Source organism: Geotrypetes seraphini, chromosome 14 (assembly GCF_902459505.1).
Source record: "Geotrypetes seraphini chromosome 14, aGeoSer1.1, whole genome shotgun sequence".
Lineage (NCBI taxonomy): Eukaryota > Metazoa > Chordata > Amphibia > Gymnophiona > Dermophiidae > Geotrypetes > Geotrypetes seraphini.
The window spans coordinates 51,193,102-51,219,519 of NC_047097.1; the positions used below are offsets into that span (position 1 = coordinate 51,193,102).

The following is a 26,418-nucleotide window of genomic DNA, read 5'->3' on the forward strand; positions in this document are numbered from 1 at the left end:
GCAATGTGGTGACATCATAGACAAGCGCACGTGACATCATCACATCACATCCACGCATGTGGGGATGCCCCCCTGACTGATGAGGACAGGCTGGGGTGTGGGGCGGGTGTAAAGGGGCAGGGATGGGTGGAACCGAGTGGGCCTGGGGATCGTCTTACTGATCCTGTTTAGTGCATCTAGTCCTTAGGTAGGACTGCAGGACCTGTGGCAGAAGGTCATCTAGTCCTTAAGTAGGACTGCAGGACCTGTGGCAGAAGGTCATCTAGTCCTTAGGTAGGACTGCAGGACCTGTGGCAGAAGGTCATCTAGTCCTTAGGTAGGTCTGCAGGACCTGTGAGAGAAGGTCATCTAGTGCTTAGGTAGGACTGCAGGACCTGTGGCAGAAGGTCATTTAGTCCTTAGGTAGGACTGCAGGACCTGTGGCAGAAGGTTATCTAGTCCTTAGGTAGGACTGCAGGACCTGTGGCAGAAGGTCTTGTTGCCAGTGCTCTAGGACTGGCTCACGTTTTGCTTCAATCAGCAGTTTCACAAATGCAGTGCAATGCATCTCTTTGCAAATAATGCCCAATTCCAAAGAGATTGTTCATACATAGGGCCAGGGCAGGATTAACCAATAGGCCAAGTAGGCACATGCCTAGGGCCCGAAATGGTCAGAGGGGCCCGATGAAGGAAGGCATCAACATTGTATTTTTCAAACGGCGATGAGCCCCTCCAGCATTGATCGGCAACACGGCCCCCCCCAGATTGGCAACGCGGCCCCCCCCTTGATTTAAAGTAAGACAAGCAAGCAACGCAGGTAAGAAAGGCAACGGGAACTGTAATTGTGCAAGCGGTGCTGCTTGCCCAAAGCTTCCCTCTGACGCAGCTTCCTGTTTCCGCCTGGGCGCATGGTGGGGCGGGGCGGGGCAGGGGGGACCTAGCGTACTTGGGTGCCTAGGGGCCCTCGACGAATTAATCCTGCCCTGCATAGGGCTGTAAAATTTTATGATGGTAAAACCCAGACCCATGGCCCTGCCCCTAGCCCTGCGCTATTCTGCCTCAGCCCCGCCCCCCAACCTCTTCTCATGCTCAGAGCCGAATCGGGAGATCATCTGCGCATGTGACTGACATCAATGCGTTCCGCACAGATGCCTTCCCGATGTGATCCCGAGCTGGAAGCTTTTCAAAACCTTAAGTGCCGGGTTTTGGAAAAGCTGTCAGGATGCCTGGTAACCCTAGTCATACAGGAAAAAAATGTTTTTTATAGACCATTAGGTGGTGTACTCATATATCAATATCAAATCACAAAGATACATTAAATTCCATCTCTCATCTTCACCAGTCCAAATGAGTTTTTGTTAAATTTTTATACTTGCATTACAAAATATCAAAAAAATGAACTTTCTCCCCCAAAGCTCTCAGACATAAGAACATAAGAAATGCCTTCACCGGATCAGACCGAGGTCCATCTTGTCCGGTGATCCGCGCACGCGGTGGCCCATTTAGGTACTCCTTTTTGGAGACCCGGATTTCCCGTATCCCTCAATATGATTTTCAAGAAGGTATGCATCCAACTTGCGCTTGAAACTCAGAACAGTAATCTCCGCCACAACCTCCTCCAGGAGAGCATTCCAAGCGCCAACCACTCGCTGTGTGAAACAGAACTTCCTAACATTTGTCCTAAACCTGCTGCCACTCAGTTTCAGGCTATGATCCCGTGTCCGTGTCACCTCCGAAAATGTTAGTAATGCTGTTTCCTGGTCTATTTTATCAAATCCTTTTAATATTTTAAAAGTCTCTATCAAATCCCCTCGCAATCTTCTCTTCTCGAGGGTGAATAGTCCCAGTTTTCTGAGGCGTTCTTTGTAGCTCAAATTTTCCATACCTTTGACTAGTTTCGTGGCTCGCCTCTGCACCCTCTCCAGCAGAATTATATCCTTCTTAAGATATGGAGACCAGTGTTGGACACAGTATTCCAAGTGAGGTCTGACCATTGCTCTGTAAAGTGGCATTATGACCTCTTCCGATCTACTCGTGATCCCCTTCTTAATCATGCCCAACATCCTGTTTGCTTTCTTCGCCGCCGCCGCACATTGAGCCGAAGGCATTTCAGTCTTCTACATACTGGTGTTTCTAATTGTACACAAAAGTTGTACTTATCTCAGATGCAATTAATCAGCATTCACAGCATTCACACAGAAGAAGCCTCTGACAGCATCATGATTTGCAAAAAGGCTTGCATCAAGGAACCAAGTTTATTTAAACATACTGCAACAACTCCTCACATCTCGACTCATCTCCCCATAGGGGTGAGGTAATCGGATCACTCTATGGATTATCATAGCACAGTGATGACAATATAACAGGGAAGAAGGAGAGGTGCCAGCTACAAATGGATCTCGGCAGTTTTCTGGTTCTACAAACAGACTAGTTGCAGAGTTGCCAAGTCTCACTCATGATAAACATGTCACACTCATTTGCAGGCTCTCTCTTCATCTTTGAACTCCTTCTTTCAGTCATTAGTGCCTCAGTGCCAGTGCGCTGATCCTAATTACTGTTTTCATGAGAGGCAAGCCTATGAGAAGAAAAGGCAGAAAGCCCCACCAATGGGGAGAAATAAGAACATAAGAAGGTCCATCAAGCCCAGTATCCTGTTTCCAACAGTCGCCAACCCAAGTCCCAAGTACCTGGCAGAAACCCAAATAGTAGCAAAATTCTAGAGCTGAGATTGTGATGTCATAATGCTTCATTCCACCAATGCCTAAGAGCCAACCTCAACAGTGATGTCACAATGGCTTGACTGTCCTATACTTGGCTCACATAAGAACATAAGAATTGCCATACTGGGACAGACCGAAGGTCCATCAAGCCCAGTATCCTGTTTCCAACAGTGGCCAACCCAGGTTCCAAGTACCTAGCTAGATCCCAAGTAGTAAAACAGATTCTATGCCGCTTATCCTAGGACTAAGCGGTGGATTTCCCCAAGCCATCTCAATAATGGCCTATGGACTTCTTTTTTAGGAAATGATCCAAACCTTTTTAAAACCCTGCTAAGCTAACTGATTTCACTACACTTCCTCTGACTGGCCACATCCTTTTCCCCCAAACCTACGATATGAGTACACGTGCTGTGCAACATGGAGGGCAATTCTTTAAGATGCATTTAAAGGTACACACCAATCATGCACACTTTTTCTAGAACAATATCACCTACATGTATGAATGGCACCAGTAATTGGCAGTTACATGGGTAAGTGCTGGGTGCTATTCAGTAAAATATGCACTGAAGTTCTTTAGCGTGTCTCCACATGGGGGGTGGGGAATTGTGGACCTGTCATAGGAATTTCACTTATAGAAGCTTGCAACTTATAGAAAAACATAAGTCATGCTTTGAATTGCCAACTGGATCCAGATTTGCCCAACAGGGTTGATCTAGTCCTGAGTTTACCCCATTGCACACTGAGGGCCGGATTCTGTATAGGATGCCCAGTCTCAGTAGATGCTTAATTGGATTTTGAGAATTGAATATAGGCGTCCTATATAGAATCACGTCTGTCCTTATGGACAGATGCATAACCCCTTATAACCAATTATCTAATAAGTATGCATGTCACAGGTGCCGGTTAGAGAATTGCGCTGCCGCTGAGCTGATCACCACAAGGGAATCTCCCTGCAGCGATCAGTTTAGCGGTCGCAGCTGGTAACCCATCCCCCCATGAAGTTGGCTGGCAGGAGGGATGCCCACTCCATCCTGCCGCCACCCCAAACCCCTCCCACTGTCCACAGCAGGAGGTATGCCCAGTCCTTCCTGCCGCAAACCCCCCAAACAATCCCCACCTCCACAGAATAGTCTTAAGGGAATGGGCCAACCAGAATCTTAGGCCTCTCTCCCATTGCATTCTGGGATGCACTGGGAGTAGCCTATGATTCCGGTTGGTCAGACCCCTTAGGACATTCCCCACACCCACGCCTAGCCTTGAGCAAGCTTAAGCCACCCTATGCGCTTCCCTAGACTCACGAAAGCGCCTACAACGTAAGGAGCCTGCCTTGGAGTGTTTTGTTTTTTTTTAAAAGTGTGTCCCAATTGGCTGGTTAGACAGCGGTAGGACGCCTACCACCGCCTACAATCGGGACACCGTTTATAGAATTTGCCCCGAACGTGTAGTCTTGTGTTTCTTAGGGAATTCAATGGGGAAACCAGAACTACAAGTCCCTGTATGCAATGGGGGAAGAACCTATGACTGGATCAATCCAGTCAGGTGAATATGGATTCAGTTGGCAACCTTAGGGGCACATTAGACATTGCACACTTATGCATGCCTAACTACGCCTACAATTCAGTTGATGTAAGTTGCCACCTTTTGCCTTTATTCTAAAACAGCTTCGGTGCACCATTAAGAGAATTGCAGCTTTTATATGGCGCCTAATTTATAGAATTGCCACTAGACTGTTAACCACCGAGGACAAAATGCTACTCTATAAATGGTGCGCCAGGTTGGGCACCATTTATAGAATAACACTTGGTGCCAGGATCCACGACCAACCGAACCCTGTTCTAAATCCAGAGGCCTAAATTAGGCGCGGACCTCTGTGTGCAAATCCTCCCGTGACCATACCCCCTTTTTGGACCCACATAGAAAAATTTACGTACCCATCTTTATAGAATAACGACTACAAGGATGCATAAGTTCTAATTATTACCAATTAGCATCTAATTAGCAGTGCTAATAGAATTAGATGGTGAGTGAGGAGCAATTTTCAGCCCAGTGTTTACTCATATTGCTTCCACCCTCTACATCCTGTCATAGGTTCCAAAGAAAACCAAATTTCATTATTATGCTGCTTTTTTTTTTTTTTTTTCATTTGCAATACAATATAATACCTACTTTTTTTTTTAGATTTATACTGTTGATGTACTCCATGAAAAATTCATCTCTGGCTTTCAATCTGACTCTTTGGGGTGGTAAATCTTACTCTTTATAAGGGGTCACTCTTGGCATCTGTTTTTGGGGGGAGTAGGGAGGTAGGTGAAATACTGATACTCACCATTGACAAAGGAAGCTTTCAGAAACACTTAGGTGAGCTAATTAATAGCATGTATCCCTTCATAAGCTCACCAAGAGGAACCTTATTCCTAAGAAAATACTTGTTTGGAAAAGGCAAGCCAATTTTATTTTGAAACTAGAAGCACCTGAAGGAAATGTCTTCTTCTGACTTATTGTAAGAGTAAGCTCCTGAGCTTATAGCATTAGCAAAGCATTCTGGGATTTGTTGTCTTGTTACTGTTTAGAGAGGCAAGCAAGATGAAACTACGGTATTTGTTCTTCATAATATGACTTACTCCATATAGGTTAGCCTTACATTGCATACTGTACACAAAGGAGACTTTGACATAGCATACGCAGATGCTTAAGGATCAGAAAGGGCTTTTATTTAACATCAATCAAATTTCCAGGTATCTGTTATGTTTGTTTTTTTTGAAAGATGGGACAAAATTAATAGACAGGGAATAAGACCTATCGCAGACAGGCCCAGAATAGAGTTTTCAGTAATCCTTTTGAAGAGATTTTTTCCAGAAAGAGGGTGCTCTTTGTGGACAGTTTTACTATGGTTTCTTAAACATACCTGCCTCATGTGGGGAATCAGGAATGTGAACATGCTTTTGAAAGAATAATTTTCAGCAAAAAAAAAATAAAAGTTATAATCAGCAATGGCTGCTTCATTCTTAACTGCTAGCAAGAGTTGCACATCCAACACACTTATGAAAAACAGAACTGCCATAAGTAGCCTTACAAATGGACAGAAATAAAATAAAGCCAGTATTTTTGTATTTTAAATACACGGATTCTCCAGCATTTTATAGGAAAAGGCCAGCAAATACCGAGCAGGATAATCTGCACACATGTTAAACATAAGAGATAGTTCAAGGGTCCCATAGTCAGGGAAGGAAAGAAAGTGTGGTCCTGGAAATACCCTGTGGAGCAGGGCTTACCAAATCTGCCCTTGTGACCTCATGCCTATTCAAGGTTAAACAATCTCCATAATAAATATGTATGAAATAAATTTGTAGGCTAAATTCTATACATCAGGGGTAGGGAACTCCGGTCCTCGAGAGCCGTATTCCAGCCAGGTTTTCAGGATTTCCCCAATGAATATGCATGAGATCTATTTGCATGCACTGCTTTCAATGCATATTCATTGGGGAAATCCTGAAAACCCGACTGGAATACGGCTCTCGAGGACTGGAGTTCCCTATCCCTGCTATACATGGTGATGAAAAATGTGTTATTCTCTATAAGATGCACTTAAAGCTAGGTGTGATTTACAGAATAGCACTTATGCCCAGGAACCAGGACTAAATTTAGGTGTGGACACTCTTATTCTATAATTACTCCCTTTTTGATTTGCGCCTAAATTTATGCACATAACTCGTAATTGATTTTAATCAGCACCAATAATTGCTTATCATCGGCACTAATCAGCTTGTTATTTAATTAAATTGCGCATGCAATTTATAGTGCTTTTTATAGAATTTGGGGGGTGTATATTTCCAGTGTATGCAGAGCTGTCTAATGCACCATCCTTGTGAATATCCTAAACACCAGACTGGCTTAAGGGGGCTCTAAGACAGTTTTGGGAAGCCCTGCAGTAGGGCACCTTTCTACAGGTCAAAGATTTGAATGTTTCCCTATGGGGTCCTGATAATCACATTAAGGCAGGCATCTAACTCTCCACATCTGCATGTGAGGTATAGCCTGCTTGAATGCAAGATGGTAACACCGTAAACAGGTTTAATGGACAGTGCTGAACCAAACTCCCTGACTCATGGCTTGTGAACCAGTTAAACACTATTTCCTAGAATTCAATTTTATTTCTATTACATGAACTACGTACTGTATTTGCATTTTCTGAGGGTAACTTGTGATCTCTACTATTCTTTGGTCACATTGATTCAATGTACCTCAGTTTCACTGCTTGTATGTTGATCTCCTTGAAAAGGACTACTCATCACTTACAATTTTCATATATGCACATATGTGTGTATATTATGGTTTTGTTTATTGGATGAGTTTCTCAAGAGCTTTTCGCTTCTCTATATAAACAACAGCAGGAGAGGAGGCCAATCTTCTCCATCCCGTATCTTGTTTACAAGACAAATGAGACAGAGTATGCAATAGTCAAACCTGGGGTGGTTATCCATTAGCTAGGGAGGCCTGGGATCCCAAAAGTTTGGCCCATATCAGAGAACATTCCCCCTGTTTAATAAACAACAGACATGGGCCCTCCTTTACATCTTGGGAGACTTCACAATTGTAGGCTATGGGAAAGCCTTGTCTTTACTGTGCCCTTAATGTTCAGACCCAGTATTGGTTGTTTTTTAGGGTGGGGTTGGATGTCCTGCAGGACTGAAGAAGTTCTGGGTCTGCCTGCTTTCTTGGTTCTGTGTCTGTGGATGGTGACTGTGGACCTCTGGACTCATGCGGTGTCATGGTATTTAAAGAAATGGCTTGGTTTGGGTCAGTCTTCCTGAAGGTCTCATTGTCCACAGCTCCATTCTTTGCTTTCAGTGTTGTCCCTTGGACCTGATGCTTCCCAGTTTTATTTCTTTTAATGAGATAAAACAGCAAAAGGAGGCTCGCAACCAGAAGTAGGAGAATTAGGCAGACTGGCACAATGATGCTTAACACATTAGCTTCAAGGAAGCCAAGGACTGTGCTTCCTTCCGTAGGTGAGGCACTTGAAGTCACTTCAGTTTCCGACCTGGGAGAGACGTTCTTATTCTCAGTGATGTTGCTAGATGCTTCTGTTTCTTGAAGCCATGGTCCTACTGTTGATGTTAAAGAGTGTGCTTTACTTCCTTTTTTTGGCTTATGGGGGACTTTAACGAATGTTGCATTGTAGGGGTAGGATGGGTCATAAGTGCCTGTTGTGAAGCTGAGCAGAGAAGCTGCAGGTGGAACTCCAGTGGCTGCCAATTCAAGGTGGAAGCTGTAATTCTGGAAGGAGTAGTTACCATTCTTTGTCTCAAGCACCTCAAGACCAATTAGACCCTCATTTAAGTCATTTTGGGTGAATACGTCAATAGGGAGACTTTGACTTTCATTGTCCCTGGAGATTTTCACAAACTGGCATTCTTGAGGCGCTTCAAGAACTTTGAATGTGGGGACACTCTTTGTCCCGTTGGCCAGTTCATTTGCATCCAGAACTTGCGTGTTGACTAGAACAGTGGTTCCTCTTGGCCACAGAATCCCTTCCTGCATTCTAATCAGAGGCTTTACCCTGATAGGAACCCTTCCTGTTGCATTTGCTGCTTCAGAAATAGCAAGAAACCAGAATTCATCATGAGAGGAGGACAAATCAGTAAATACAAAAGTCACTTCTTCATTGTTAACTTGTTTCTGAGTAAATTCTTCCATTGCTTTGTGGTTGATCCTCAGCTGGCCAAATTTGGGAGCCTTGGTAACTTTATAAAGGACCTCTTGCTGCCCTTTTTCAGAGACAGCCAAGAGATGATTTGAGGATAGTGATGCTTGGTTTTCAACTTGTGGAACTTGTAAGGGCATCTTACTTATCACAGTTAAGAACACAGGTGTTACATAAACTACCAGTGATGTGAAGATGGCTGGATGATGGTTATCAGAGACACTTAGAAGGATGGAATCAGTAGCATTGTTTTCAGAGACAATAAACATTAGGCTGCCCTCATTGATGTCTCTCTGGGTGAAGCGGGTGATGGGCACAGTCCTTTCATGATGATGTGCCAAGAAGCCACTTGTTGGCTTATTGATGATGGTATATTCAATCTCTTCTGGGGTACTGTCAGGGTCCACAACATTCAAATGATCTGGAGTGAGAGTTATAGTAGAACCTGGAGCAGCTTGTAGCATAGGAGTACGGGTCATTAGTTGAGGTGGTCTTTCGTTAATGTCCCTTACAGTTATATTAAATTGTTCTGAAATAACATGTGTTCCCACTTCCTGTGGAGGCATGGTAATAGCCTGAGATCTAGGCCAAAGCCAAGCACTGAAACGAAAGCTATCTGGCTGGACCGCTGAGCCTCTGTGCACATATGCTAGGTCACCCTCATTCAGATCTGATTGCAGAAAGTAAGGATGTTTTTCATCGATTAATTCATTAGCAATAGAGAGGCGTCCATAAGTAGGGAGCTGATTCAGCAGAAACATTACATCATAGGATGTTCTGTTGGATTCTGGAACACCAGCCATAAGGTTTGATGCATCCAGCACAGAGTTATCAATTGATGCATTTTGACCTTCTGATACGGTGAGGCCTGTAGACAAAGCAAACACCATTAACTGATGAATACTATCTGTACGGGTACAGTTCATTATCTGTTGGTCTATCTAATTATTACTGTTATTTTAACAATTACTATAGGGGTGGAGTCGTGCTTAGTGGGCCAGCTGCTGATATTCAGTTGTACTTAATCATGCAATCCTGCTGAATATTGGTACGAAAATGGTCATTTAACAGTGGGTAGGACAGAGGTGTTCCGAGGGTGGAGAAGCTGGCAGCATTCAGTACCAGTGCCCACACAGCTAAACAACCAAATAGGACCACATAAAAATCAGTCCTAACTTTAGTTGCTTAACTAAAGCCCAAATTCTGTAACCAGCGCCTAAGTAAGGCACCTATTTCAGAGTCGCCCAACTAGATAGGCGCCTATCTAAATTGAAGAACAAGCTCAATGAAGCTTTTTAATCAGCACCGATTGAAACATAGGCGCCTATCAAGAAAGCCCGATTCTGTAACAAGGTGCCTCTAGAAATTTAGGCGGCCTTCAAAAATATAGGCGCTTTGCATGTTAGGCGTGGGCGTGGCTACGTGTTAGGCGCCTTGCTGCAGAATCACTGCTCTTAAGCGTGCTTAAGCGCTCAGCCAGGCGCCTAACTTTTAGCTGTGCCTAGAGCTGACCTATTTCTTGGGCGCCTCCAAAATAGGTTCCGCTCAGTGTGATTCATTAAACAGCACAAGATCCTGAAGGGTATAGAAAAGGTAGACAGTACAAGGGGGCACTCGGAGAAATTAAAAGGGGACAGATTTAGAACAAATGCCAGAAAGTTCTTTTTCACCCAGAGGGTGGTGGATACATGGAACGCACTTCCGGAGGCTGTGATAGGCCGGAGCACGTTACAAGGCTTCAAAGAAGGTTTGGATAGGTTCCTAGAGGATAAAGGAATTGAGGGGTACAGATAGGAGTAGCGGTAGGTTATAGGGATAGTCTGGGACCACTGCTCAGGCAATGGGCCTGATGGGCCGCCGCGGGAGCGGACCGCTGGGCGAGATGGACCTCTGGTCTGCCTCAGCGGAGGCATCTTCTTATGTTCACCCAATTTTACTTGAATCACGCTGAACAGTGCCTAATTAGGCGCCTAACTTTTGGGCGCTTCTTATAGAATTTGCCCTTAAGTGCTTACCGGTACTGAATACTGGCCTTTACCTGCACAACTACTGGGTAGCAGTATAAAGCTGATTTTCCCCCACACCCCCCATCAACTAGACTGGACTAGAGCCAGTGGTTCCCAACACCAGCCAGTCAGGTTTTCGGGATAGCCCTAATGAATATGCATGAGAGAGATTTGCATATAATGGAGATGACAGGCATGCAAATCTGCTCCATACATATTCATTAGGGCTATCCTGAAAACCTGACTGGCTGGTGGTCCTCCAGGACAGGGTTGGGAACTACTGGACTAGACTGTCTTATTTGCGAGAAGGAAGAGTGTTGAGTAAGAGGATTACTGTACAATCCCCAAAATTTAATTAAGGTTGCCTGCCTGATGCTCACTAAGGCAAATGAGGGTTACATAATAATAATAATAATAACTTTATTCTTGTATACCGCATTACCATGGAAGTTCTATGCGGTTAACAGAAGAAGAGACTGTACATTTACAGTGATGTTACAATTTCGTTAAGGTTAGATTTACATTTTGGACGATACAAATTCGGTCGGGTTACCTTTACATTTTTTGACAATAAATGTGCTGTGAAGTTATTTTGGCAGTTAGGTTATATGTTCAGAACGGTTAAAATTGCTATAGTTAGATACAGCAGCGTTACAGATTGCAGTGTTGCATGAGGTAGTAGGGGTTTAGGGGGAGAGGTCAGGAGGGGAGGGGGGAGGAGGGAGGGTTACACATCCACAACTTGAGCCCTATCGCGCCTAACTCTTATAGGAAGAAAATAAAACATGTATGAAAGAATAACACACTTTGAAATGATAAACCTTGCTTTTAAAGTGTATGGGAGTGTGTGGTGCAGTGGTTAGAGCTACAGCCTCGGCGCCCTGAGGTTGTGGGTTCAAATCCCGCACTGCTCCTTAGGACCATGGGCAAGTCACTTAATCCCCATTGCACCAGGTACATTAGATAGATTGTGAGCCCACCAGACAGGGAAAAATGCTTGAGTATCTGAATAATTTGTAATCTGCATAGAATTGTAGGATATGCAGAATATAAAAAAGAGTAGAGTTTTCTAAGGTTCTGCCCTACTTAGAGGCAGAGACCTATAGTGGCTCTTCTGCTCTATTGCAATTTTTAGAACAGAGGAGGGCTCTCCTGTCCTATGAGGTAACAGGGGGAGGAAATCTGTCTTGGACTGGTATAACACACTGTCCCTGGTGACTACCACTCTCCCCATTCAGCATGCCCTCCCACTCCTGTACCCAGTATCCAGCATTTTCCTGCACATTCCTCTGCCGCTACCACAACTGTCCTCCCTCTTCCGGTGCTGAAGAGACAAGAGGATTCAGTGCTGGCAGGGGGCCCTGAAGCACAGGCCTACCCTCCAGTTCTGCTACATTTTACTCCCCTCCGATTTGGAACTTCCTCCGGGAGGGGGTAGAGCAGGACACAACAATGTGTGGGCCTCTGCTTCAATGCCCTGTGCAGGCACTGAATTTTTTTTTTTTTTTTTTTGCTTCTTAAGCACCAGGAAAGGGAGAGTGGCAGTAGAGGTGGTAACAGGAGGGAGGGAAAAGCTATATCGCTTATCTTTTTCATTGTAGCTTCACCCCGAAGGGTGAAACAGTTTCACTTGAGATGCAATTAGTTCTGTAGACTTTTGAATTCATTATAAATTAAGAAGAAGTAAAATATAAAGAAGTAAGAACAAATAATAAGAAATCCATTAAATAAATATGTGACCTTTGAGGATGTGAGCCGGTCTGTATTACATTACTGCATGGCAATCTGCGGTCTGAAGAAGTCTAGATAATTGTAATCATACCCGCAGAAGATGATGACATCGGTTTAAATCTCAGCGAGTTGAATTTAAATTGTAATAATTTAATTCAGGAATAATAGCCAAGTTTAAGTGAACTGGAATGGCTAGCATGGGTTAGAAATAACCAAATGTATTGTAATGTAAGTGTATGCGGCCACAAAAACTAAAAATCTTTTAATAAGCTTTGGAATCTGAATAAGGTATCTGATGACTCTCAGTCATCTCACTTGCATTTTAAGGTCTAACCAGGAGCCTATTTGAACAACACTGACCTTAGACATACTGGATGCACAGACGTGCATCTGATACTCTGATTTAAACAGATCCCAGGCAGTTTCATGTCCCCAGTGGGGCCTGGTGGTTGGGAGCATACAACCCATATTACAGAGGATTTCAATCTCGGCAAAAGGCCTAGAAAAACGGCTTTCAGGTCATGACTCAGACCTTACATCTTTGGTCCTCTTGAAACAGCATTTATGTGAAATACAGCTTTAATGTGGTCTCACTTGTAAACTTAAGCACAGGGCTTAGTTTCAAGAGGAACAGCCAGGAAGGCATACCGCTTATTTTTAGAACTGCAGGGGTGTTGTGCTTCAGCCTCTCTTTCCCGAGCAGCCTGCAGGAGGACAGGAGAGGAGGTGGTGAGCCTGGAGCACAGCAGAGAACAGTCACTCTACCAGACCTGCAAAGTCTCCTGTTTTCAGGAGGAGACTCCTACTTTTATGGGTCTTCTCCTGCACTCCCATTGGGCAGCTGCAGTCTCCAGCTGAATGGCCTCCCTGTTCAGCGGCAGCAGGAAACACCTTCATAAAATGTTATTTCTGCTGCTGCTAATCCCATCCTATGAAAGTATTTCAGGTCACTTCTTTTGCCTCTGGCTGCCAATTGGCTGCACCAGGGGTGGAGCAATGGGCAGGACTAGATGGAACAATGGGCAGTGCTGGGTGGAGCAATGGATGAGGATGGGCAAAGCAATGGGCAGAGTGAGGCAAGCTGGGGGAAGACCCTAAAATTCCCCTTGAGTGGGTCAGCCCCCTTGGCAGCTCTGCTGCATTCCAGAGCTTCCTAACCTATGAATCGAGTCCTTAAATGGTGGCACAGAACTTATATATGGGAGCCATGATCTGGCTGGGGGGGCGTCCACACAATTTTATTTGGCTCCTATTGTGGTGTCACAGCCACAAAAAGATTGACAAGCACTGTAATCCAGCCTTTCTTCTCCTGTTGCAGAGAATGACATGGCGACAGAATTCATCACCGTTTCCGTCCCTGTGGTTAACCACAGGAAACCATCCCCATGTCATTCTTTAAGGAGAGAGAGAAGAATCAGAGTATGAATGGGCACAATCACTGACCCTCAAGCTTTGCATTGAAGAATGTTGGTGTAGAAGGACTGAGGTTGAGATAGACATTAAAGAATGACAGTCTCTGGTATCCAGATAGTGTGATGTCATAATGCCTCATTCCACCAATGCCTAAGAGCCAACATCATCAGTGATGTCACAATTGGTTCATCATCCTTTAGTTGGCTCACATAAAAATCAGAGTATGAATGGGCAGAGCCACTGACCCTCAAGCCTTGTACTGAAGAATGCTGGTGTGGAAAGACTGAGGTTGAGATAGACACTAAAGAATGACACGGGAAGGTTTCCTGCGGCTATCTGTGGGGACGGGAACGGTGATGAATTCTGTCATCATATCATTCTCTATCCTGTTGCCCCTGCTCTACCCACCCTTTCCTCCAGCTCCACAGTTCCACTTCCTTTTCGTCTACAAATTAAACTCCTTTGCCATCACCTGCATGAGCCTCATTTATTACAAGAATACAGCTAGGTATTCACTTATTTACTTTTAACAGATTAGAAATGGACTTTGCTCTTTATACTACAATGCTATGATTGTTATATGGACATTGCAAGTAGAATATTGCATTAAGGATTACTCTTTTGCACCCTTTTAAGACTTACATGAGCATAAGGAAAGAATCGAACAATAGTTCATTCAGTGTGCATCTTTTCCTTGTGAGTGCTGTTGGGATTGATTTATGGTACTAATCTGCCTTTTTTTCATATATTTTCATGTCATACCTTACTTTTGACACAATCTGGTTTAAAAGAAAGGCATCTGTCTATGAAGCTCAGATTTCTTCGGGTTACTTTTATTTGGATAGTTATTTTTTCATTATCCCTGATCTCAGTCCCTTCTAGCCCCAATCCTGAGGGTGACCACATGCAGTAACTTTACCCTTCTCGTCTGAGGGCAGGATGCGCAATGCTCTGACAAGACAGTAAAAAATATTGTGTTGGGAGTGATTTTCTTTTACAGGGCTATGCACACATAAATAGCATGCAAATCATATGCATGCTGTTTGTACATTGAAGAGGGCAGGAACTGTGCCTGCCACCTACTCAGAAGAGCAATTGCTAGGCACAACTCCTTCTCCTGCCTGCAGCCGCCATGCTCCTCCTCTGCCCAGCTGATGGCAGCTCTGGAGCCACAATCAGCTGAGGGGAGAGCAGCAGCTGCCAGCTTAGCTCATTCGGGCCTTCCCCTTCCAGCTCTGGTGCCCCAGCTGATCGGGGATTCTTTGCCGGCAAGCCGCAATCAGCTGATTGGGGCTTCCCCTGCTGGCTCTGGTGTAGGACACATGTACAACACACGCATACCAGCTACCAGTAGCTCCAGAGCTGCTGGAAAATTTCAATTGAATTGTATAGGCCTACTAAGTCTACTTGTCGTACTGGTTTTATTCACTTTCTCTAATCCTTAAAATTGTTCTTATAAAATGTTTTTTGACTGATCTTTGGCCTATCAAGCAGGTAAAGTTCAAGTATGGTTAAATGATCTGATTCAACAGTCTGCATCTTATTGCACCTTTAGAAAATCAGTTAAGACCCATTTGTTCAAAAAATTTGTTACTTGATTGAAGACTATGTCATAATTTTATATTGTAGTTTTATAAATGGAATATTGTATTGTGCCTTCTTGAATGCTTTGTATTATCAATGAAATGTGCAGTCCTCTTACTCTGTGAACCGCCTAGAACTTTTGGGGTTTTGGAGGTAGAGTAAAATAAAGTTATTATTATTATTAATTACTAATAAGCTCATTGTAATGCATTTGCATAGGGTCCTCAGTGGCTGCTATGAGGATCATTAGCAGCCACGGAGAACCCTTTTGTGCATCAGGAGAGCTTCCGTGCCAGTAAGACTGCTTTAAGTTTCTAAGTTTTATTTAAAATTTGATTAATCACTTAATCATACTTCAAAGCGATGTACATTATTAAAAAACTTTACAACTTTCAGGGGGAACAAACATGCAATCAATACTCAACGAACATGACATCCACTACAAAAGGGGGAAAAATAAGGCTAAGAAATACGATAATTAATAGAAAAGAAACGAATAAAGGGTTAAACATCAGGAGGGGATAAATAAAAATAACAGAGCTTAAAATTCAAAGGAGCAGGCCAAATCTAAGAAACTAGTCATTCAAAGGCATCTTTCAAAAGAAAGCACTTTAACGTGCTCTTAAATCTGTTTATAAGACGTTCTTCTCTTAGAAAAATGGGCAAGGAATTCCACTTTTGTGGTGCTGTGACGGAAAAAAATATACTGTTGACATGTGCTAATGATTTTAAGAGAGGGAACTGTCAATAAGTGTTGATCACTAGATCTGAGTGTTCTAAAGTTCTAACGAGTCTTACTGACCCAGAAAGCTTTTGAGCATCAGGGCCTGAGTTTTTATTCATACACACTTCCTTCCCATCTCCTGTGTCTGTTTAGTTTACTTCTAGTCCGCTTTTATCCAAAGCGGATTACAAAGTAAAATCTTTGTTAAGCAAATAAGTTTGCATTATTAAAAATTTTTATTGTAATCTAGGTTCCTTTTGCTTCTTTCCCATTTCCTCTTATTTTCTTTACACAAAATATATCGTATTTTTCACTCCATAAGACGCACCCTAGATTTACAGCAAGAAAAAAATATTCTTTCTTTCTTTCTTCAGGCCCAACAATTGTCTATTTCTATTCCCTCCCTCCTTCCTTCATATGTCCCGAGTTTGTACCCCCTGCCCGCCTTCCAGCCTTTGTCCTTCCTCCCTCCCGCACCGAAGCCAGCCTGCCTTCCTCTCTCCTGCACCGAAGTCTGCCTGCCTTCCTCCCTCCCTGCCGCACCAAAGTATGCTTCCCTCCCGCACCTAAGCCTGCCTGCCTTCCTGCTGTGCCAATTTCTCCTCCCTGGCCTGCCGCTCGACCACTGCTGCCGCAACTCCACGGCAGAATTGACGTCGGGGGAAGACTTATGGGCCTGATTGCACACCGTCAGCCCTTCTCTTCCTTTCCTGCAGCGGGTAAGAGGACGGCGAGCAGCACCAGCAGCGGGAGGGAGGGGGCCACGAACAGCAGCAGATCACTGGGGGGGGCAGAGGTGTATTCACTCCATAAGATGCACCCCCTTTTCGGGGGTGGAAAAAGTGTGTCTTATGGAGCGAAAAATACGGTATATGTATAAACTGTTCAGATATTAACTTGATGGGCAGAATATCAAATAAAGGAGAACTATGAACTATTTGTTTGTAGTGATCTAGGTATAGCTAAAACAGCCTTCCCCCTCCCCCAAATGCTTTGCTTGCTGGAAGGACCATTTTCAAACTACATACCATATATGCTTGAATATAAACCGATCCAAATATAAACTGAGGTATCTTTTTTCCCCATAGAAAGGTGGGGGGAAGGGTTGACTCAAATATAAACCGAGACCCTCAAAATTTCAGTTTATATTTGAGTATATATGGTAGGAGGAGCCACAGGTATAACAATATTTATTGTATTGAAGAGGGTAGAGGATGGGAGGAAGGGTTGGTCCAATTTAAAATATAGGTTTGTCCAAGAAAGTTTAGTCATGTTTTTATATATGTACTTTATATTTACTTTCAGACATTATTACTTGATCTTATTATTATTTCACTATTTTCTAAGGAAGGAGTAGGAGGTACCCCATGAATCATTCAAGACCAACAAACCTTCTGTCTTCCTGTGAAACAATATAATAATATCTATATATATGACCTGCGCCGTTACCCTCAATTCACTCCCCCACCATGCTCACAGCCTGATGGTTCGTGACCTCTCTGAGATGCTCGGAGATTCTCAGAGGGGGTGGGAGCTGGCAGACCTTGAGCATATGCAGATGCTCAAGGCCCTACACTGGATCAACACAGAGCAATGGTGGCAGCAGCTTTTTTCTTCAAGAGCTGATGGGTAAGCGCAATTTCGAATGAGGGAAGTGTGCATGGAAGGCAACGGCATGGGTCATCTTAGGGGTGGAAGGATAGCAACTCCAGCATTTTTGGGGGAGGGAGCACTGGTGGGGGCACGCAAGGAGGGCAATGGCGCAGAACAATGGGGGGTAGATGTGTGACTACAGCATTAGTGGTGGTCATCGGAGATTGAAGAGAAGACAGCAGCACTGGTGGTTGGGTGGTGGCTCGAATATATACCAAGACCCTCATTTTTGGGCCATTTTGTTGGCCCCATAATCTCAGTCTATATTCAAGTACATATGGTATTTGTAGAGTCCTTGGACAATTTTTGCCCTAGATTTTGCACCAGTTTTCAAAGTGATAATATTGGCATGCTTTCACTTGCCTAAGGAAAATGTATCACATATCTGCACCACATTTTCATGTGTGCACTTTATCTAAGTAAAAAAGTACACACTTTTGAAAGTTCAAAAACTTGCACATATTGTATTTCTAAACACTACGTCAAGGGACATTGTCATATTGGGGTGGAAACTATATCGCTGTCATAAGGTGGATTGAATTGGTGGAGGCGTAGCGTTATATGTTAAGGAGGACCTTGAATCAAATAGACTGAAAATTCTACAGGAGGAGAAACACACCTTGGAATCTGTATTGATAGAAATTCCATGTGTAAAGGGAAAAAAAGGATAGTGATAGGAATGGTAATGTACATTCGTCAAATGGCAATGAATGTACATCTCATTGTATTGTAGTGAAAAGATGACAAATGGTAATGTATGTTCATCGAATGGCAATATATATATACACATCCCATTGTATTGTATTGCACTGTATTGTAAGTATGTCAAACAGTATGTAAGTACCTCAAGAAGTAGGAAAGTATGTCAAATTGTAACCCGTCTTGACTGCACATTATGTATGTTCACCTGTAATCCGTTCTGAGCTTTGTTGGGGAGTACAGAATAGAAAACAAATTCAATAAATAAATCCCTTCTCCCGAAATGCTTCTCCCAGTTGCATAATTTTACTTATACACAGGGTGAGCAATTTTCAAAAGGATCATTTTATACAGTTAAAGCACTGCTTTACATGCCATTTTCAAAGCTGTTTACCAGGTCAATTAACTATTGAAAATTGCCTATCCTTTTCCCAAGTGTGGGGATCAACGATCCACATCTATGTAGCTGTAGTAAAAGTGGGTGAGCTCAGAAGGCAGGGTCATGTTGGGAGAGGCAACAACGCATGTGGTGAGCTCAGAAGGCAGGGTCGTGTTGGGAGAGGCAACAACGCATGTGGTGAGCTCAGAAGGCAGGGTCGTGTTGGAAGAGGCAACAACGCATATGGTGAGCTCAGAAGACAGGGTCATGTTGGGAGCGGCAACAACGCATGTGGTGAGCTCAGAAGGCAGGGACATGTTGGGAGAGGCAACAACGCATGTGGTGAGTTCAGAAGGCAGGGTCATGTTGGGAGAGGCAACAATGCATGTGGTGAGCTCAGAAGGCTCATGTTGGAAGAGGCAACAACGCATGTGGTGAGCTCAGAAGGCAGGGTCATGTTGGGAGAGGCAACAACGCATGTGGTGAGCTCAGAAGGCAGGGTCGTGTTGGAAGAGGTAACAACGCATGTGGTGAGCTCAGAAGGCAGGGTCATGTTGGGAGAGGCAACAACGCATGTGGTGAGCTCAGAAGGCAGGGTCGTGTTGGAAGAGGTAACAACGCATGTGGTGAGCTCAGAAGGCAGGGTCATGTTGGGAGAGGCAACAACGCATATGGTGAGCTCAGAAAGCAGGGTCATGTTGGGAGCAGCAACAACGCATGTGGTGAGCTCAGAAGGCAGGGACGTTTTGGGAGAGACAACAACGCATGTGGTGAGTTCAGAAGGCTCATGTTGGAAGAGGCAACAACGCATGTGGTGAGCTCAGAAGGCAGGGTCGTGTTGGAAGAGGTAACAATGCATGTGGTGAGCTCAGAAGGCAGGGTCGTGTTGGGAGAGGCAACAACGCATGTGGTGAGCTCAGAAGGCAGGGTCGTGTTGGAAGAGGCAACAACGCATGTGGTGAGCTCAGAAGGCAGGGTCGTGTTGGAAGAGGTAACAACGCATGTGGTGAGCTCAGAAGGCAGGGACATTTTGGGAGAGGCAACAACGCATGTGGTGAGTTCAGAAGGCTCATGTTGGAAGAGGCAACAACGCATGTGGTGAGTTCAGAAGGCAGGGTCGTGTTGGAAGAGGTAACAATGCATGTGGTGAGCTCAGAAGGCAGGGTCGTGTTGGGAGAGGCAACAACGCATGTGGTGAGCTCAGAAGGCAGGGTCGTGTTGGGAGAGGCAACAACGCATGTGGTATTGCATCTTCAAAACTGTAGTGTAGTGTTGTCTGGGAAAGGTACCCACAGATGAGAAGTGCAGCTGCTCTTTCATCAGGTGGGTCTGGCATTTCTCCCTCATCTCCCTCTCTCTGTTGGTCCAGCATCTCTCCTTCTCTACCCTCCCCCACTCAGTCTGATCTCTTTCTCTCTCTGTCTCTCTCTCTCTCACCCCTCCTTCCTTCAAATCCAGCTTTAATCCCTCTCTTCCTTGCTACCCCCCCCCATCTGTGGCCCTGCAAACTTGCTGGGAGGAACAGCATTAAAACAGGCTGCCTCTGGCCTGCCATGGGCGTTTCTTGTGACACACCCTACCTCCTCTGATGCAATTTTCTATGGGTAGGACATGGTGAGGGAAAAACCCAGGGAAGGCAGTCTGCATTTATTGCTGTTCCAGCCAGCAAGTTTACAGGATCCCAGGTCTTGGTGGGGCAATGCTGCTGGAGGGGGGGCAGAATGAGATATCAAGCTGCAGGGAGCCGAGAGGGGGGGGGGGGGTCAATATAGATGAAAGGAGGTGCCACCAGTAGATGGGTATTTTGTAAAGAGGAGGAGGGGCACTGAAGCAAGTTGGCTTAAGGCCACAATACTTTGAGCCAGCCCTGGCAACTACCCACAGATATTTTTAAATTGTTTCCTTATGACCTATGGGTAAAACATTTCTTTCTACTTTCAAAGAGGCAGACTAAACAAATCCTTGCAACAGTAGGGATGCACTTTCATTTTAACTACCTGTTCAGCTTCATTTAATTTTAAAAAAATGTTTTACAAATGCCAGTACTCAGCTGCTCCATGCCACATAAGCTTCTGCAATAACCTGCCCCGGACTATATCTCTACTGCGATGTAGATCTCCATATCCTGTATATTCCACAAATACTCGTATACCCTCTGATGCTTCTACTGTATGTTCACAAAGCTCCACCCAAGCTCCACCTGCATAAACACCCGCTCGCCACCACAAACACTCTACGACACGTACTGTACATCATCCAAACCCAAACACTACATAAAACAAACCTCACATACATTTCATCCTGAGTCTGCAAAGAAAGAAAGTGAAAATGTGCCACTGTGTCATACCATAAGGCTGCACTTTCCAACTTGTTTTTTTTTTTGTTTTTAAAGCAAACAAGAAGGGAAGCAGGGTTTGGATTCGGGTGGGGAGAACAGAAGGACATCTTGGCCCACCGAGGCCCCCTAGAGCAGCTGATTTTAAAATGAAGGGAGGGATGCTTGATGGATGAAGGGAGAGATGCTTGATGGGAGGGCATTTGGTGGATCCAAGGGTGGTGAGGAAGAAGAGATGCTAGATGGGAGGGCAGTTGGTAAACAGAAGGGAGAGATGGAGAACCCAGGGGTGGTGGGCAAGGAGACATATATTGGATGAAAGGGCATTTGGTAGGATGCATGACCATGCATCCAGGATTTCAGCGAACAAAATCTGGTAACCCTAACAATATGATGCTTGATGGGAGGGCATTTGATGGATCCAAGGGTGGTGAGGAAGAAGAGATGTTAGATGGGAGGGCAGTTGGTAAACAGAAGGGAGAGATGGAGAACCCAGGGGTGGTGGGCAAGGAGGCAGATATTGGATGAAAGGGCATTTGGTAGGTGGAGAAATTGGGAAAAGGGCTGAGGGACCCCCTTCGTTTCTGCCTTAGGCTCCAGCATGTCTAACACCAGCCCTGGTGCCATGTTAAATATGCAGTTACTGTGAGGTAAAGTCCCACATTAATAGGGTTACCATTTGGCTCCAGAAAAAGGACGGATTGAGACATCTGGTTTTACTTCCATTGAAAGCAATAGAAATAAAACCCAGATGTCCCAATCTGTCATCCTTACTTCCATTGCTTTCAATAGAAGTAAAACCCAGATGTCTCACCCCATCCTCCTTTTTCTGGAGCCATATGATAACCCTACACATTAAGCCATGGTAACTGCAAAGTTTACTAAAAGGTTCCTTAGTTTTAAATATGTTGATGGGGGGGAAGGGGGAGATTCTTTTGCATGGAAGTGTTCCTCAGGATTGTAGGATCCTTGAGGATGTCTCTAACCATTGACAATTTCTGCTCTGTTAATATTCAGTGGTGGAACGCCTCCAGGATGTGTTTCTCAATTGTGAACTGAGATATAACCAAAGTCTCCATTCTATAGTGGAGTCAGTAGCTGATTAAGATCATACTGAACAAGTTGACCCAGTTTTGGCCTCATTCCTGTACATGCTAATGTAACCCTTCCTTGCCTGGATGTAGTCCTAGCATGGTTACTGTTATTCTGAATAGACCACTGTTTGTGCTGGGTCCAGGTTGGGACCAGCATCACTGGTTGGTCCCAACCTGGCAAATCAACCTGCACTCTCCATTCTCCACTGGTACTTAATAACTCAGTCCAGGTCACAAGTGGATTCTAAATCAAAAGGTTTACTTGATAATAGTCTTTAAGCAAAAAGGACAATAAAATCACAAGGAACAATCAGATGAAGCAGAGGGGAAAATCACAACAAACACTTACAGCCACTTAGCGCTCTGTCAGGATTCTCCGGGTCCTAATAGGCACCTAGTTCTCTCTTTCACTCCTGTACACCTGTAGACTCACGTAAACCCCAGTTGTGGCTACTTCAATTTGTATTCCTGACATGACTCCTGTTTCCTTTTTAGGATAAGTGTTATTCTCCTGTGTCTCCCATGACATCTCTCCTCAGAAACAGTAGTGGGCTGGTTCCTCATTCCAGCTTATACCGCAGAGAAACCTCAGCAGCTCTGTCACATCTTACCACTTCTTTCCTTCTACTGGCTCCCCCACAGTCCTTGGTCCCCTCGGTAGCCAGGGTGTCATTGCTAAAGATCCTTCCCCTCACTGTACAATATGTAGTAGAGAATGACACGGTGACAAAATTCATCACCATTCCCGTCCCCGTGGGAAACCATCTTCATGTCATTCTTTAACGAAAGAGGGAAGAATCAGAGTATGAATGGCCACAACCACTGACCCGCAAGCTTTGCTTTGAAGAATGCTGGTATAGAAGGACTGAGATTGAAACAGACACTACAGAATGACAGTCTCTGGTATCCAGAGCAGATATTGTGATGTCATAATGCCTCATTCCACCAGTGCCTAAGAGCCAATCACATCAGTGATGTCACAATGGCTTCATTATCCTTGGCTCACATAAGCATCAGAGTATGAATGGGCCCAGCTTTGCTTTGAAGAATGCTGGTGTAGAAGGACCGAGGTTGAAATAGACACTAGAAAATGACATGGGATTATTTCCCGCGGTTATCCGCGGGGACAGGAATGGTGATGAATTTTGTCACTGTGTCATTCTCTAATATGTAGGGTTACCAGATGTCTGTGAAAACCCAGACATGTCCTCTTTTCAGGGGACATGTCCAGGTGCCTGGCGGGACTTCCAAAACCCGGTAGTTTTTCCAGATTATAGAAGTCCCCAATGTCGAGGCAGCATGCAAGGATGTCGGCGTGATGACATCATATGCATGCGCACACATGCGTGACATCATCGCATCAACATCCGTGCATGCGCGGAGGTCCTCCGCATGCTGCTCCGTCGCCACGGAGTTTTGTGTGGGGGTGTGACCTGGGGAGGGGCGGAATGGGGCATGGCCATGTATCCAGGATTTCAGCGAACAAAATCTGGTAACCCTAACGATATGATGGCAGAGAAGCAAGAGCTGAAGGAAAAGGGTTCAAATAGGGCTGGGATTTTATACCAATCCCAGTATGAGGGAGTCTAAAGCAGTGATTCCCAACCCTGTCCTGGAGGACCACTAGGCCAATCGGGTTTTCAGGCTAGCCCTAATGATTTGCATGCCTGCCACTTCCATTCTATGCAAATCTCTCTCATGCATATTCATTAGGGCTAGCCTGAAAACCCGATTGGCCTGGTGGTCCTCCAGGACAGGGTTGAGGACCACTGGTCTAAAGGACACTGCTCCTTTCCCTCAAGAATACTCCTTCACAGAGTCAGGACCACCTTAAGACTAAAATGGAAAGCATGACAAAGTAAGCCAAGAGAGAACCACCTCATTGAACTTGCACAGGCAGATGTAAGTGGCCAGCATTGGGTATCTCAAAAGGGAGTGGGGCCATGGAAGGAGCATGGGCAAGTCAGGGGCGCTCCAAAAAGTTGCACGCGTAGTTATTGAAGACTAGGTCAGAATGCCCAGCATGTATAACAGGTTTTAGCAGGCGTAAGTCTGGCACCTGGTTATGGTGCAGGAATCAGCCCTAAGTGCCATTCTACAAAGGGTGCACAACTTTTATTTACTAGTGCGTAGTGTCAGTTTTTTGGTGCCCATCTTTGAGTGCCATATATAGAATCCAGCTCATAGTGTGTAAATAGACGGGTGGAGCTTAAGTGGTATATGGGCGAGACTGGCATTTAATGGGCGTACCTTAGATAACATGTAATATGTCAACTATGGTATTACTAAATCTACAAAAGGGTGAAAGTGGATAAATAAATAAATACCAATAAATAACTTATTCCACTTATTAGGCTGAGAGTATTATCTCAACGGAAGATAAAGCCTCAGGTTTGTTCTGGCAGGGCATAAATGCTCAAGCCTCCTCCACCCACATCATTGGTTTCATACCGTGAAAAGCTGGCTAGTAAACAATACTTAAAACTTAAAAGTTTTACAACACAGTTGTCAATGTTGCTAGAGAACATCTCGGTCCCATATTTAAAACTAGCTTAGCGGCAATTGTATGTTCTCCACGGAAGTTTTTTCTGCCGATGATGTGGGTGGAGGAGGCTTGAGCATTTATGCCCTGCCAGAACAAACCTGAGGCTTTATCTTCCGTTGCGATAATACTCTCAGCCTAATAAGTGGAATAAATTATTTATTGGTATACGTCAGTTATGTGCATTCCTGCTGCACTTATGTGACCGTGGTCATGCCAGGTCAATGGCTGGTATAACTACACATGTAAATGAAATGCATGCCAATACTGGGTTATGCCAACACTGGGCACCGTATAATGGAATCTGGATGCTCATATGCCGTTCGGCTTACCACAAGGCATTAGGGTGGTGAAATGGAGATGCGCGTTTATAGAACTGCTTCCTTAGTGAATGAATATTGCTGCTACAAAGGATAATTTTCAGGGCAACCTAACCTGATCCACCTGGCGGAGGAATCTCAGAAGAGTTTTTGACATTTGTATGAGTTTAGTTGATGTGTGCGTGATTAAATGTGATGGATTACGTGTGGTGATAGTGGTGTGACTGTTTTGTTATTTGACATTGTTATGTGTATTGTATATTGACAGTGGCGCTGTTGTGTTATATGTGTTGCCAGTCCTAAGTCTTGCTTTGTTTGTGTTGTTTTTGCAGATTTATAGTTTCATTTTTTATTTTTTTCTTCTTGGATTTGTGTTTCATGTGAGCGGTTGCGTGAGATTTGTGATCCTACGAAAGCGCCTGAGTAATGGTGTCTACGAAGCTGCCCCACACCGCGGCAAACTTAAGGCCTGCCACGCCTCATATTTTTGATAACAAGGCTTGAATCAAACCTTGTCACACCCCCTTTTTTTGGGGGGGGGAAAGGAAACAACTCCATATTTCGGATCTTGTTCGTAGCAAAATATGGAGTTGTTTCCTTTCCCCCCCCCAAAAAAAGGGGGTGTGACAAGGTTTGGTTCAAGCCTTGTTATCAAAAATATGAGGCGTGGTAGGCCTTAAGTTTGCCGTGGTGTGGGGCAGCTGCATAGACACCATAACTCAGACGCTTTCGTAGGATAGTATAAGCTGATTAAGCTCCTTGAGACACAGCACTGCTTTTTGTATGTGTTATTCGAGTGTTTGGAGTTTGCGTTTGTCAATGGTTTGGGTGTCAGCGGCTATCAGGTTTGCACAGGGCAGGTTTTGAGATGTCCGATTGGTGGTTAAGGTTACATGGGTTGGTTTATATATTTTTTCAGTGTCCGCATGAGTGAGATAACCATTACGATAGTTTTTTGTAGACTCGTCAGGGTTGAACAGATTCTCTTGTTGTCATGCCACTAATGATAAATATTTTGTAAGTGTGCTGAAAAGTTGAAATCATTTTAGCAGTATGGGTTAGGTTGTCTGTAATATATTTATAGGGTTGAGTGAATGTGTATGGTAGTGATACATATTTTTTGTATTATTTTTAGGTATTAAGGCGTTTGTTCTGATTCTCTGAAGAAGACATGGCGAAACGGGCCTGTCAGAATCAGAATTTGTACTTAGAATGAAGAATCAGTACTTACCACTAAGATAAGTGGCTTTTTATGTTTTGTACGATTGAAATATTTGATATATATGCACATTATTGATTTTGCACATTGAAGGAAGACCGGTGATTGAAAAATTTTGTTCGCATTGGCTGAACAGCCATTTGGTTGGTATGTGGCACGAACATATGATATGAGGTCTTTCCTCCTTTCCACCGATTATTTAACTAATTATTGTTAAGAATATGTCAGACAACTGAGGGCATATTAATTAATGTATTGATGCAGAATTCCATTTTTGTTTCCATTTTTGCAATTTTTGGTTGTGGACTTATGGAAT

General features: G+C 44.2%; 1 protein-coding gene across 1 annotated transcript in view; it reads right to left on the reverse strand.

Moving 5' to 3' along the window:
• Window positions 1-4,822: 4,822 nt before the first annotated feature.
• CSPG4 (chondroitin sulfate proteoglycan 4) overlaps window positions 4,823-26,418 on the reverse strand; it is a 163,567-nt gene continuing 141,971 nt past the window's right edge. Inside the window, exon 10 of the mRNA XM_033919599.1 lies at window positions 4,823-9,271. Within this exon, the coding sequence (XP_033775490.1) occupies window positions 7,335-9,271 (1,937 nt within the window). The 3' untranslated portion in view covers window positions 4,823-7,334. The remainder of the gene's footprint in view (window positions 9,272-26,418) is intronic.